This window comes from Triturus cristatus, chromosome 8 (assembly GCF_964204655.1).
Source record: "Triturus cristatus chromosome 8, aTriCri1.1, whole genome shotgun sequence".
Taxonomy (NCBI): domain Eukaryota; kingdom Metazoa; phylum Chordata; class Amphibia; order Caudata; family Salamandridae; genus Triturus; species Triturus cristatus.
The window spans coordinates 1,178,978,448-1,178,992,521 of NC_140591.1; the positions used below are offsets into that span (position 1 = coordinate 1,178,978,448).

Consider the following 14,074-nt stretch of genomic DNA (forward strand, 5'->3'; position numbering starts at 1 on the left):
ACGGACAAGGTGACTCTTAAATTAGTATTTCACTACTGCAAGGCCTATCTCACCCATAGGGTAACATTGGAATTGCCTTGTAACATTTTATAAGTGTAACTTTCAGATGGGAAAGGATAGGAAAGTAAGTTTGGTGTCTCTGGACTCACAATTTAAATACAACTCTTTTAGTGAAGTAGGTTTTTAAATTGCAGGTCTGAAAATGCCACTTTTAGAAAGGTACAAGTATAGTGAATGCACTCCTTCCCGTAGTATTTTAATTTTGTGCTGTAACTGCCAAATGAATGTGTGCAAGCAGCGCTGTGAAACGTCCCCTCACAGCATGTCAAAGACACAGGAAAAAAGTGACACTGATTGCGACCCTAGCTGTTGCACTGCTACGAAGGAAAAGGTCTTCCATGTAATCAAATTTTTCAGTTTTAACCAAGTAATCCACAGTAAACCAGTCACTTTAACATATTGTACTCGTCTTCATCTTAGTCAATATATAGAATCAATCCAGAGACAGCTGGAATTCACTAGATGCTTTATTTAATCATTTTCAGACGTTTTCTGCAGCTCATCCAAGCTTTAACATAAACGTGTGTATTTCTCAACTTTCCATATAACCCAATGCATTTCGAACCTGTGAGGTTCTTCGTCAGGGGTTGCTGTAAAATATTAAAAACATACACTTAGCCATCCTTTCCAGCACATAACGGACTCAGGGATTCAAAACAAATGAAAAAATAAAATGTCATCCCATTGAGGAAATTTGATTACGGCTCCATCTTGCGTATTGACACCATTGTGATGTTGCCCTTTACTCAGGCGCCGACGACCTTCGTAGCATTTCTCCGTACACTGAACTGTAACATGTTCAATGACCTTTTTTCCTTTCTCTCTGAGCAAAGTACATTCTGGGACCCGGCTCGAAGCAACTAATTTCCGTGATAACCATCTATTGACCCTTGGTGATCCTTCTCTGCCTTCCCTTTTGTTTTACGAATCACCACCTTCATCACGCAAACACGTCCTGTTGTAAATTAATTAAACTTAGGAATGCTCATGCCACCTGGCCTATAGGGTCAGGTAGAGAACACAACCCTAGGGAAGGAATTTCTATTACCTGTTATCCTGTATCTTGTAAAAGGAATGTTTGCTAGTGGATGACACGTTTTGCACATTGAGGGCGTTGTTGCTTTAGGTGATTTAAGCGCTATAAAAGACTGTGAGCCACGGATTGAAGTGGCAGTCGCCTGAAAACCTACCACTGATGTACTTCTAGGACGACTGTACCTAGCTGCAGCTAATAAATTGAAGTTCCTATGCCAACAGAGTGTTCCGTGTCTCTGTACAATTAAGCAGGCGAACTCAGAAGATTTCAGGTGTACCCTGCGCCGCCAGACCTAATTCAGCCTGGTTCTTCACCATCATGACATTTTATTTTTGTGAATACGAAAAGGGACATTTGTTGAGGGTACATTTGATGTTTAGATTACACATAGTTTGATTTAGGAGAGGAGACTTTTGGGTTTAATTGCCGTTTTTGCACCATTTGGGACACTGTGAGGGTGGTTAAGGGTTGGGAATCTGAAAGGTTTAAAGGGATGACATTTTATTTTTGCTTTTGTTTTGAATTACTGACTCCGTTATGTGCTGGAAAGGATGGCTAAGTGTATATTTTTAATATTTTACAGCAACCCCTGACGAAGAACCTCACAGGTTCGAAATGCATTGGGTTATATGGAAAGTTGCGAAATACATACGTTTATGTTAAAGCTTGGATGAGCTGCAGAAAACGTCTGAAAATGATTAAATAAAGCATCTAGTGAATTCCAGCTGTCTCTGGATTGATTCTATATATTGACTAAGATGAAGACGAGTACAATATGTTAAAGTGACTGGTTTACTGTGGATTACTTGGTTAAAACTGAAAACTTTGATTACATGGAAGACCTTTTCCTTCGTAGCAGTGCAACAGTGACTTTTAGAAAGGTAGCATTTTATTACTTACATCTTACACAAACATTTGGCACTGTGTGAGAGACAGTCAGCAGTCTCCTAAAGGATGGATAAAGATACTCCCACTTATAATTCCCCAAATAATAGGGTAGAGCTATTTTATTTCATGGCAAACCGCTTTTGCTCCGCCGTGTAGAAATAATTTTACACAAATTAAAACATGAATGAAATGTAATGTGAGATTTTAACAAGGACATTCTGACTCATAATTAACCGTTTGAAAAAGTAGCAGAACCTAACATGCACTGTTTTTGCTACTTACTAAAAAATGCAACAGATGGATTTTGTTTCATACATAGCCTTGTCTTTCACATTTGAAGAAGAAGTAGTAAAAAAAGTATTTTGCACTGTATTTGCCTCTATTCCTTTTTACAGAAGAATTTTAAATAGTGATGCAAATGGAATTACCTGTGAACTTGTTATTATGTGGTCCATGGTCTTCAGCACACCGGGATAAATCAACACAACACCTACAGCCAGTAAAATATGTGCAGTTTCCCAGGGACATAAGCAAGCATTGGAAAAGTCAATAGGTTTGGCAAGCGTATGGCATGTGTCAAACGTATTGCAATAAGGCATAGACAAAAGCATCTGAAAAATAGATGCTACACAGAATAACGCAGAAATTTTTAGATGCTTCTGTCAGTGCGTGCTTCCTTTTGAGTATTGGGCCGTTAATTTATTGAAACCACATGTCGAATAGTTTCTCATGCATTCCAATGGAGGTGGAAGGAAATATCCCAACAGACGACAAAAAAATAGTGAGATTAAAATAATCCTGAAGGAAGATCCAAGATGTGATTGATGATGTCTCAAACTAATGGCTGAAGGTTACAGGGCAAAAGAGGCCAATGGCTAAATGAGGCTGAACCCATAAAATGAGTATAGGATACAATGTTGTTGCCATGAATGCTACAAGCAGCATTACACATGAAACCTATAACAATAGTAAGAAAAATACCTTGGCAGCCCGAACATTGGATGAAAAAGTTGATGAGGTCCAAAAGTGCTACATCTCTGTCTTCTTTGTAAGCGTCAATCCAGTCATCAACCACAGACTGAAACAAATCAGAGAAAAGAGCAAAGCATTACATGTCGCTGAGGGAATTACTCAAACTGCAGAAAGCTGAGCTCTTAGAGTTAGCTGGATTACTTACTGGCTGTCTTCATTACTCTGAGAACAAGTCTTCATCATAACCCTTACTCAAAGAGAAAACTGAATGAGATTACCATCTGAGTGGGTGGAGTGCCACCCAACAATGAATATTTGCCTTAAAAAGCTCATCAAAATAGTCACTCTCAAGGAGAGTGGAAGCTTCTACAAAAACTAATAGCATGGCACCCATCGGAGATGAGCTGTATCACTCTTTCTCAGTTTACTACCAGAATATTGAGTTCTAAATAATGTCCTATAAAAAGTACCATATCCAGAATGCCGACAAGAAAAATATTGTGAAGGTAAGTATATATAGGCAAAGAAAGATGTACTATACTTAACTACACATCTGTGTACCTTTACAATATAAATGTACGTATCTTCAAGATACATAGATGCAGAGTAAAGAATAGTAAATCTATACTTACCTATGCAAATTTACCAACGCAATATTTTGGTAATCGATATTCCGACTGATATATTCTTAGCACAGTACTTTTGTGGTTGATATTCCGACACACGACCCCATTATCTCTTGGAGCCACACAAAGATGTAGGAGTGACAATTTTATCACCCACCAGAAAGACACAATGTGCATTATGCGGAGAGCCCTTAAATGTCTTTAGGTTATTGTCAGTTCATAGTCTACATCACCATCATGAGCCAGAATCCCATCCCTCTCACACTGGTAATAAGGAATCCAGAACACTCCCTTTAATACAAAGTCATATTGAAAGTAAATGTCCAGAGTCAGTATAACATAATTGATTTTTACAAGGGAAAAGAGTAATAAATTAGCTTCTTTTATGCCTCATTCACAGGATATGGGTGCTTGGTGTATTTTAGCTGAAACATAATTAGCATAACTAAAATACAGTAACCATGGCAAGGACAAACAAAATTACGATGGTATTGTAATATTGAAAAATAAATGATCGCGGAGAAAGATTACGGAGATATTTCAGTGCATTTCATTTTTCAATTGAAAACTGTTGTGGTCGATCTTTTGTTTCATTGTCTTATTAGAGTGCCTTTGTCGTCAGAATGCCAACATGTCATTTAGAATTATTGTACTTGCATCTGTGATGCAGTTGTTACTGGGTGGAGGATTTAAGTGCAGGTGGTACTGCTCTGAGTATTAAAGTCCTTTTGGATCACTATCGTGATTGACTTCATTAAGAGAACACTTCAATAACACATAACATTTTAGCTGGGCAGGTATAGACAACCAGGTTGTTTTTTACTCAGAGTAAAAAGACATCATATGCAATGATAGCAAAACAGGAGTCGACAAAAGCTGGCCTCATGCACAGGCTGTGCCATAGATAGAAGTTATGAAAGTCCAATCAAACTATGTCCCTCCTCATCATTGATTGTTTTTCCATGCCTTCCTCAAAACCAACTAAATATATATTACAAATATATTTAGGGCCACATGTACAAAGGATTTTTGCAGTCGGAAATGGCCGATTGAGCTGTTTCCAACCACAAAAATGCCTTTACATGTATAAAACACAAATTGCGATTCAGTAAAACGTTACCAAATTGCAATTTGAGTTTGCGATTAGGTATTTGGAAGGGGTGTGTTTATGGTGTCCCTTACAAATTCCGAATCTTCAATCGGATGTATGAACATTTTACGACCTAATTATGGTCACAAAACATTCATATTTCACTAACTCCTTGAAGGAGGTGCTAACCGATTCGCAAATAGGAAGAGGTCCCCAGAGGGCCCCTTCGAAAATGGAAAACAAATATGCTTTAAGAGGAGGCAGTGGTCCGATGGACCACTGCCTACTTTTAAAAACAAGCATTGGCATAGCCAATAGGTCTCGCCTTTGGGACCTTATAAGTGTTTAGCCATGCAACAGTTGATGTTCTTGCACCAAGGATATTGTGCTGCATAACTAAATACTTATAAGGTTCCAAAAGCGAGACCTATTGGCTATGCAAATGCTTGTTGTATTTTTGAATTACTGGCGAGATTGGGCAAAAGTGAAATCCTCGTTGCACTTTGACCAGCCCCTCTGTGATTTGATCTAATTTAAGCCTGCACTTTTCGATATGGCGCCGTGAATCTAGTTGCTCTGTGAGGGTCAGTCCCAGGTATTCAAAGGTATGCACACGTTCCAAGGGGGACCGTTTGAATTTAGGATTAGACCTCGTAGAGTGACAGGTATTTAGAGCCATGTATTTGGTTTTTGCTACGCTTATTTCCAAACCCCTTTGACTGCAAAAGTTCTCAAAACAGTTTAAGATTTTTTGAAGGCCCATTGGTGATTTAGACAGTAGCAATGTGTCATCGGCAAACATTTAGTCAGGAACCCTAATGGCTGACAGACTTTTAACTTACAGACACAAATTTCACCTTCAAGGGATCCAATGCAACTACTTCAGGACTGCTGTTCAAGCCCTTATGCTCTTGCATTACAATGGGGGCAAAGACCATGGAACATGGCCTCCAATACTTTACACTGACCCTCAAGGGTATCCTACATGTGGCAGCATGTCACATTCATGGTCAGAAGAAATGTTATCAGATAGCCCCATCCTGATGTAACTCCGCTGACTCTCCTTGCCATCTGCACCATCTTCAGAACTTTTTGCATTGTTTAAAAATCAGCACAGAAGCACCTCCAACTTTATGGCTGACAAGCCCACCATCTCTAGTGGCTCTCCACTTACTCACAGTGAGAACATCATCAAACAGGAAGCATGGAAATATGAGGCTACTTCCAAGGGCAAATAGTGCCTAATTTGACATTTTATGTGCATGAAAAAGCAAATATTTTATAAAGCTCGCTGTCTATCAGATACAGCCAGATTTGCGGAAGCCACTGAAAACCTTGAAGAAATTAAGATGATTTGGTGCTCCTTTTGTGTGCCTATAGCATTTTGGAGAGACATCCAACCAGGAACAAGTTGGCAAGCTGGCTACGTGATGCACCCAAACCGATCCTGTGATCTCAAGGCCCAAGAGCATGCTTAAGTGAGAATATTGATTGAAGATCAACGATTAAGTGATACAATATGACTCTAAGGTATGTGATTCTAATAATGGCAAAGGGGTCATCAAAGGTAGAGTGATGGCTTGATCACTCAATATACTCAGAAGACTAGTGACCATATTATGTTGAGTCCCTGGTGGCACAATGGGTGTTTACACCCACTTCCTACATCCCTGGGGCACTTTGGTATTATAGAAGGTACTGCAGATACGTGTGCGGCCATTCTGTGATAAGGACTGCAATGATGCACATTTTGTGCGGATGCAATCACAAGGTGGAATTCCCTCATTTGCTTGGGGCTCACGCAAATGAGGAAACAATTTGCCCCTATGCCCACACCGTACAACTCAAGCAGGCTCAAAGGCAAAGAAACTGATTGGAGGCACACTGATTGTGTTCCACATGGATGTTGTGTAGAGTAAATGTTACCAAACAAGAGTCACTCTCAAGGGCACACTCCAAAACGGGGTGCAGGTGTATGCTGTCACTCATGGCACCATCTGCAGGGGCATCCTTGTTCCTCTTTAAATTGCAGACTGGGTTACCATCTTCAAAGCGAAAGGCGTGCTAGTAGCATTAAACAGCCAGTCCACCTTTCACTTATGACTTACTCGAGGGCAAGCAGAAGTCTGTGGTTGTGTGGGGGACACAGCATTTACTATAATAGGGCGTGCTGTTCTAGTCTGCAACCTCTGCACCCGTTTGAATGCACACTACTGTGTAAACATGATGGGAGGAAACTTGACAAACGCTCCTACAAAGAAATCAGCAAGAAAACTGCTAACTTCAATAGAAATGATCAAGATGACAAGCGTCCTGTGTGTTACAGATGTGGTTATAAAGGCCACAATGCCACAGAGAAATGGTGTTACCGCTTTGTAAGGATGCCATTCGGCCTTGCTTCAACTGCTGTCGTATTTCAAAGATGAATACATAAACTGTTTAAAGGCATTAAAGGAATAACCTACTTCCAAGACGACATTTTAATAATGGGTCGTAACATAAATGAGCATGATGAAAGACTAAAAATAGTATTAAATAAATTGGCGGTAAAAGGGTTAACTGCTGAACTTAAAAAATGCAAATTTAGAATGAAGTCTGTAACATATCTAGGTCACAAAGTAGGTGGTGATGGTATTTCACCAAAGAAATGTTTAATTGATGTTATTGAAAAAGCGTCTTCATCCAAATCTAAAGACGAAGTACGATCCTTCCTTGTCGTTGGCGAAATTCTATTACAAATTTGTAAAGAATTTTGCCACAAGAACATACAATTTAAGACAATTGCTTAAAGTCAAACATGAATTTGTCTGGAATGATGAACTTGAATGTGATTTTAAGAAAATTAAGAATTATCTCATTTCTGCTTTTCCACTTCAAGCCTTTAACAACCTTGCACAGAGCATCATCACGACCGATGCTAGCGGCAAGGGTCTAGGAGCTGTACTTTCACAAATAAATGATGATGGTGAAGAGGTAACCATTGCGTTTGCTTCTCGTTCATTATCTCCAACTGAGGAAAAATACTCAGTGATAGAAAAAGAGATGCTAGCCACTGTATGGTCAATGGAAAAATTTAGACAATTTGTTTGGGGTACCAGGTTCACTCTCCGTAGGACCATAAACCATTGCTTAAGGTATTAACCTCAGAAGGAATACTCAAAGCCACCCGAGGATTGCAAAAATGAATTGGAGGCTATTTGACTTCACCTATGATGTTGAGTACTTACCTTGGGAGAGGAATCAGGTGGCGGACTACCTTAGTAGATCTCCATTACCTTATTAATCTGATTTATGTCCAGATTGGGATGATTTCAATGTGGCTGTTGTATTTGATGACACGTGTGCAATTATTAAAGAGGAATGGGACAGTGGTTATTCACATGACGATGTGCTGTGTAAAGCTTCAAATCTCATCACCAAAGGTTGGTCAAGTAAAAACGATCTACAGGGAGATCTAAGAGCCATGTAGGAGATCCAGGATGAACTATCTATTGACAACTCAGGTTACATCTGTAGGGGTAAAAGAATTATTGTTCCCACTACAATACGTCCTAAAGTGTTAGAAATAAATCACAAGGGTCATCTTGGCATCATAAAGTTGAAGTCCAGAATCAAAATGTTCTATTGGTGGCCAGGTATGGACAGAGATATAGAGAAATGTGTCAAGCATTGCTCCATTTGTGCTGATGCAGATAAATCTCAGCAAGCACTTAGACCCACACTTGGCACCAGAGTTCTTCCTGACTGTCCATGGGAAAATCTCAGCATTGACTGGTTAGGTTCAATTGAAGATGAAGAATGAAATCATATAAACACATTCTTGTTGTTATCGATGACTACTCTAAATGGCCTGAAATTGAAATTACTGAAAATTTTGATACTAAACAAATCATCAATTTTTTAGAAAGTCTGTTTTTGCAGGAGGGAATTCCCAAAACAATTCTAAGTGACAACGGGCCACAATTTACATCTAGGAAATATATATTTTTTTTTTTAGAAAGGAATGGTATTTTCAGGAAGAATACACCAGTCTACAATCCTGCTGGGAATGGAATTGTTGAAAGGTTCAACAGAGTTATCATGGGCAGTATTCAAGCATCTATGAATGCAGGTAAAAATTGGGAAAAAGGACTCATGAGTACATTTTGGGGTTATAGGATCACACCTAATGGCACAGGTTATAGCCCTTTCAGAATTTTAAGAGGCAGAGAACCTTTTACCAAGGACAATGTAACTTGGAACGCGATGAAAGTATGCAGCAAATTGTCACCTGTTCTAGTCAGATCCAATTTAAGGAAGATGCATGATACCTGCAAATTTCAATTTGATAAGACACACAACACTAATGACATTAAATTGAAAACAGGTGATTGGGTTAAAGTAAAACTATCTTCGAAATTTAAGAAAGGACAAAGCAAATATTCTGCACCGCTACAAGTTATTTCTCCTTACTCAAAATCTGCTAAACTAAGCAATGGGAATGTTTGGCATTACAACAGAATGGCTTTTGTGGTGATTCTTGATCAGGAAAAAAGCTTGTAAAACCTATTTCCTCCATGAATTGGATGTGGGATGAAGTTATAAGTTCATCTAATGCCAATTATGGGTCCTCCAGTTCTCAGCCAGCAAGAGTCATCTCTAATGCTTCTGTTCAACCTTCAAGTCGCACTAGTCGATTAACACAAGCTGGTAGAGCAATAAGTTTACCAGTGAAATTCAGGAGTTATGTAATGTAATTTATAAATAAATTGCAAAGGAAGAGGATAGAGGTTTACTTTGCATTTTTCTTCATTTCTTATATTTTAGCAAAAACCTTTGTTGGTTAAGTTATAGTTTATTAGTTGAATTGTACTCATGTGTTTCTTTTGTTTTTATTTTTATTCAATGTTATGTATTATCTTGTGCGTCCTATATTTAATGCAGGCCTGGGTACTCAGTCATTGTGGGTTTTTTAATCAGTCTATTATGTATAGTTGTTTTAGTTGGACTAACACAAATGCCTTCAAGGATGCCCCAGCTCCTGAAGATATGGAGCTACAATAAAAGTAGCCCAGTGTCAGGAGACCAAGATAACTTGGGCCAGAATCACTAATTCTGGTTGGTTATATCTCAACTGCAACTCGGGCAGAATAGGGAATAACATGCAGGTCATAGGTTTTCTGTGCTCATTCCAGTATATTTTTCCCGAATCTGGTTGTGCAGAAATTCAGAGGGAGACACCAGAGGCCATATTACTGGAGTGGCTCGGGGGTGCACCTAAAGCGCCAGCGCTATCATCAGAGGGTGTTCCCTCATTTGCATGGAGGCATGGCCACATGCAAATGAGGGAATCCCTTTGCCACTGCACCTGCACCCACTGATGGCAGCTCTCTGGAGGGAGGAAAGAGGGTCCCATAAATCCTCCAGACATCCCCATGCAGGCGGGTGCAGTCACTCACTACACCCGCCTGCAAGGGGATATCTAATCCCCCTACACAGTGCAGGCAAGTTGCAGCCTGCACTGTGAACAAGCATTGGCATAGCCAATAGGTCTCGCCTTTGGGACCTTATAAGTGTTTAGCCATGCAACAGTTAATGTTGTTGCAGTAAGGATATTGTGCAGCATAACTAAACACTTATAAGGTCCCAAAGGCGAGACCTATTGGCTATGCCAATGCTTGTTTTAAGTTGTGCGAGTAAAATCCAGATGAGCCGCCCACGAACAGAAAAGAAATAAAAAGCAGCCAAGAAGCTGAGCTGCACTAAATGCAAGAGGCCATGATCTAGCCTTTACAACTGGACCGATATCCGGACTCACCCTGAGGCGGATACTATGTCTTTGAGTTCAATCGACTGCTCTTTATTATAAAATACTGTGCCATAAAATGTGGTCACAGAGTAGCACGAGGCCAGACAGAAAATACCATTAACAGGCAGAATGAAGGAACACAGTGCCATACCGCAGAAACTGCGTCCTAAGCCCTCTAGGGGCATACAGGGCAGGGCATCAAGTGCTGGATACTGGCCAAAACCCTCACAATAACAGACTCCAGCAACAGCCTCCGGAGACCATGGTACCGGCTCTTCCCGCCATAATTGAGTTCTTTGCTGTACGATGAAAAGTGGAATCAATTAGTCATGCCCTTAAAACGAGAAATGTGCGAAACACAAATGAATTACATTACGAGCATGCATGTGTTCCAGGCACTTGCAAGGCTGCCAGGAGACTCCGTGATAAGATACGAGAGCAGAACGATAGAGCTGCTTAACAGGAGAGCGAGCCCTTCTTAAAGTGGTCAATGACTGCATTATGTAGGACAGCGAGATTAGGACGAGGGGTCGCACTGATCTCTAGAGGGGGCGGGGAAACGACAGACGCACCCACCAGCTTTATGTTTATTCTTATGAGCCGTTTAATGTTTATAGTTCACTAGCTGCAGGGTGCCTGCTGACGTAAATAAGCAGGAGGATTTTCTTAGGTGCCACTCAGTCTGAAATATATATTATTGGCCAAAAGCAAAGAAATAATACAAAAAAACATGTAAATTACAAGGATAACTCCAATGCTTGTTGAAGATTTCGACTCTTGCTTACTTTCACCAGCGACAGACGCCACGTACACATCAAGTGACGAAAGCGAGCACACACGAACCATGTTCCGAAAAGGGAGGAGGGAGATGCAAGCAGAGCATATGGTGTGCACTTTCGCGGCCGCTTTGATGTTCTCAGTGGCCGCGTGGCTCACTGAGAACATCAAAGCGGCCGTGAAAGTGATCATGCAGGCGTGCGCGCGCCCAGCTCACATGCACTGTAGCTAGAGGCCTGAAAAGCCACTAGTTTGCACTTTCAAATCTCGCTTACTAAAACTCTCGCCTGAGCCAGCGCTAAAGCGCTGGCTCAGGCGAGACCTAAAAATGGAGCGGCTTTGAAGCAGCCGCTCCATTTCTCACCTGAATGTGCTGCCCCCAGGATAGGGCGAGTCCGCAGCTGCCCTGGGGGCAGCGCATTCACTATAATGCGGCACCTTTTTTGAAAGGTGCGCCCAGCGCTAACCAGGAAATTGTGCCGCATATGTAACACGGCCCCAGATGCGGATTCGGAAAGCACAGTATCTCCACCAAGTTCATAATCTGCCCCACGGTTTAGGTGGAGTAAAGAGCCAACGTTTGACTGGTATGTTCTAATCCAGTGAATGATGTTGAAGGACAGGTGAAGTTTGTGCTCCAGAAACAATCAATAAATAAATAGGTACACAAGTCCCAAACAAGCATTTACAATGCAATGGTCTCGCCTTTTGCATAAGTTGGAGCTATTGGTATTGTAAATGACAAACTTTTTTATTTATGGGTTGGTTTTGAAAACAGATAAATAAATGGCATAGTCATTTACAATGCCAATAGCTTTAGCTCTCGCAAAGGCGAGACCTATTGCATTTATACACACACACACAAACAAACACACCGAGCCCCACACACACAATCCTTTGGTGAATATGTAGTGTTGGAAGGGGTCCACAGGGGGCACAGCGGCGGGGAAACGAGTGGGACAGGGGGCAGAAGGGCACAAAAAAACAACTGGAACAGAGGGCACAAACAACGAGAGAAGCAGAGGGCAGAAAGGCACAAAAAAAGTGGAAAACGAGTGGCACAGAGGGCAGAAAGGCACAAAAACGAGTGGCACAGAGGGCAGAAGGGCACAAAAGGCGAGAGGAGCAGAGGGCAGAAAGGCACAAAAAAAAACAGGGAAACGAGTGGAACAGAGGACAGAAAGGCACAAAAAAAGAGTGGGAAACGAGTGGCACAGAGGGCAGAAAGGCACAAAACGAGTGGCACAGAGGGCAGAAGGGCACAAAAGACGAGAGGAGCAGAGGGCAGAAAGGCACAAAAAAACGAGTGGAACAGAGGGCAGAAGGGCACAAAAACGAGAGGAGCAGAGGGCAGAAAGGAATAAAAAAAGAGGGAAAACGAGTGCAACAGAGGACAGAAAGGCACAAAAAAAAGAGGGAAACACGAGTGGCACAGAGGGCAGAAAGCTGAGAAAGGCACAAAAACGAGTGGCACAGAGGGCAGAAGGGCACAAAAGAGCCACACACCGAGCCACACACACACAATCCTTTGGTGAATATGTAGTGTTGGAAGGGGTCCACAGCGGCGGGGAAACCAGTGGGACAGAGGGCAAAAGGGGCACAAAAGGGGCACAAAAGGGGAAAAAACAAGGGGCAAAAAAAAAACGAGAGGTACAGAGGGCAGAAAGGCACAAAAACGAGTGTCGCAGAAGGGCACAAAAGACGAGAGGGGCAGAAAGGCACAAATAACCTGCCTCGGTGAGGAATCTAGCTGGGCATGCGGGGGATGGTCTTCTCGTTCTCCGGATGAAGCTGAAGCGCCAGTTACAGGACATGCAGCCGGACCCCTACTCCGCGGCCCTGAAGAAAACAGCGCGTGCAAGAGATGCCATGAGCGAAAGACTCGCCACGGCGTGCGCGCAACACTCCCGCAGGTAGTGGGCGGGGCGCCTGCCCTGCAGGAGTCCGAGTATGCAAACCCCAGATGAACAGTGGATACGCGGTCTGCTTGGATCTGGACACCATAGTCTCTGCTACAAAATACTCACCAATACACTCCATGTTTATGGTTGTCAGTGGAGCAACGCCATCTAGACTCCACCCTTACACTTCACAGAAGGGCAATTATGTACCCCCATGTGACATTATATTCACTGTGTGCTTAACCTTTATAAACGGGTGTGAAACATTTAAACACATTAACAAAATGTATTCTCTGTGGAGACCAGAAATTTATATACATGTGCACTAATGCTCAGTTAAACACAAAGGCATGTATGTATTCTTTATTCACGGTTTACACTTACACTTCAAGTTATATTTGCACTTATTCTGAAATTTACATTTGAATATGTAACCATGTATTCCTTTGCTTATATTTTGCATTTATAGTCAAGTCAAACGTGCACAAGTATAACCACATATATGAAGTGCATATTAAATGCTTATCTAAAGTTAGCCTGACTGCAGGCCTTAGCTGAAATGCATTTTGCTTTGTCAGCATGTTCTCATTTTCCTTGCAGATTTATTATAATGATATTTGTTAGCTAGAAAGGCTTATGGTCTGTTTTAGACTTCTGATACCGAGGCTTGGAGAGAAAACCTTGGCAGTGAACGTGGAGAATTTATTATGTACCAGGACAAAGAGATGTTCAAGGTTGGGAAATGCAGCTTTAGTCCGATGCGTTGAGAATCTGAAGTCATGTTGCAGATGCACTTGAACATGGATTATGATTGGCTCCTGTTAGTGTGAACGGAGATGGGGGCGTTTCTGGATCTCCTGTTACTTTTATATTGGTGTCCTTATAGTAAGAGGCAGAACAGTTAGAGCAGATTCCCTTTAGACTTACAGATGTACA

General features: G+C 41.4%; 1 protein-coding gene across 1 annotated transcript in view; it reads right to left on the minus strand.

Moving 5' to 3' along the window:
* The window catches only part of LOC146805567 (cohesin subunit SA-2-like), a 627,511-nt gene that overhangs the window by 537,212 nt on the left and 76,225 nt on the right, over positions 1 to 14,074 (minus strand). The window contains exon 4 of the mRNA XM_085622843.1: positions 2,966 to 3,062. Within this exon, the coding sequence (XP_085478969.1) occupies positions 2,966 to 3,062 (97 nt within the window). The remainder of the gene's footprint in view (positions 1 to 2,965; positions 3,063 to 14,074) is intronic.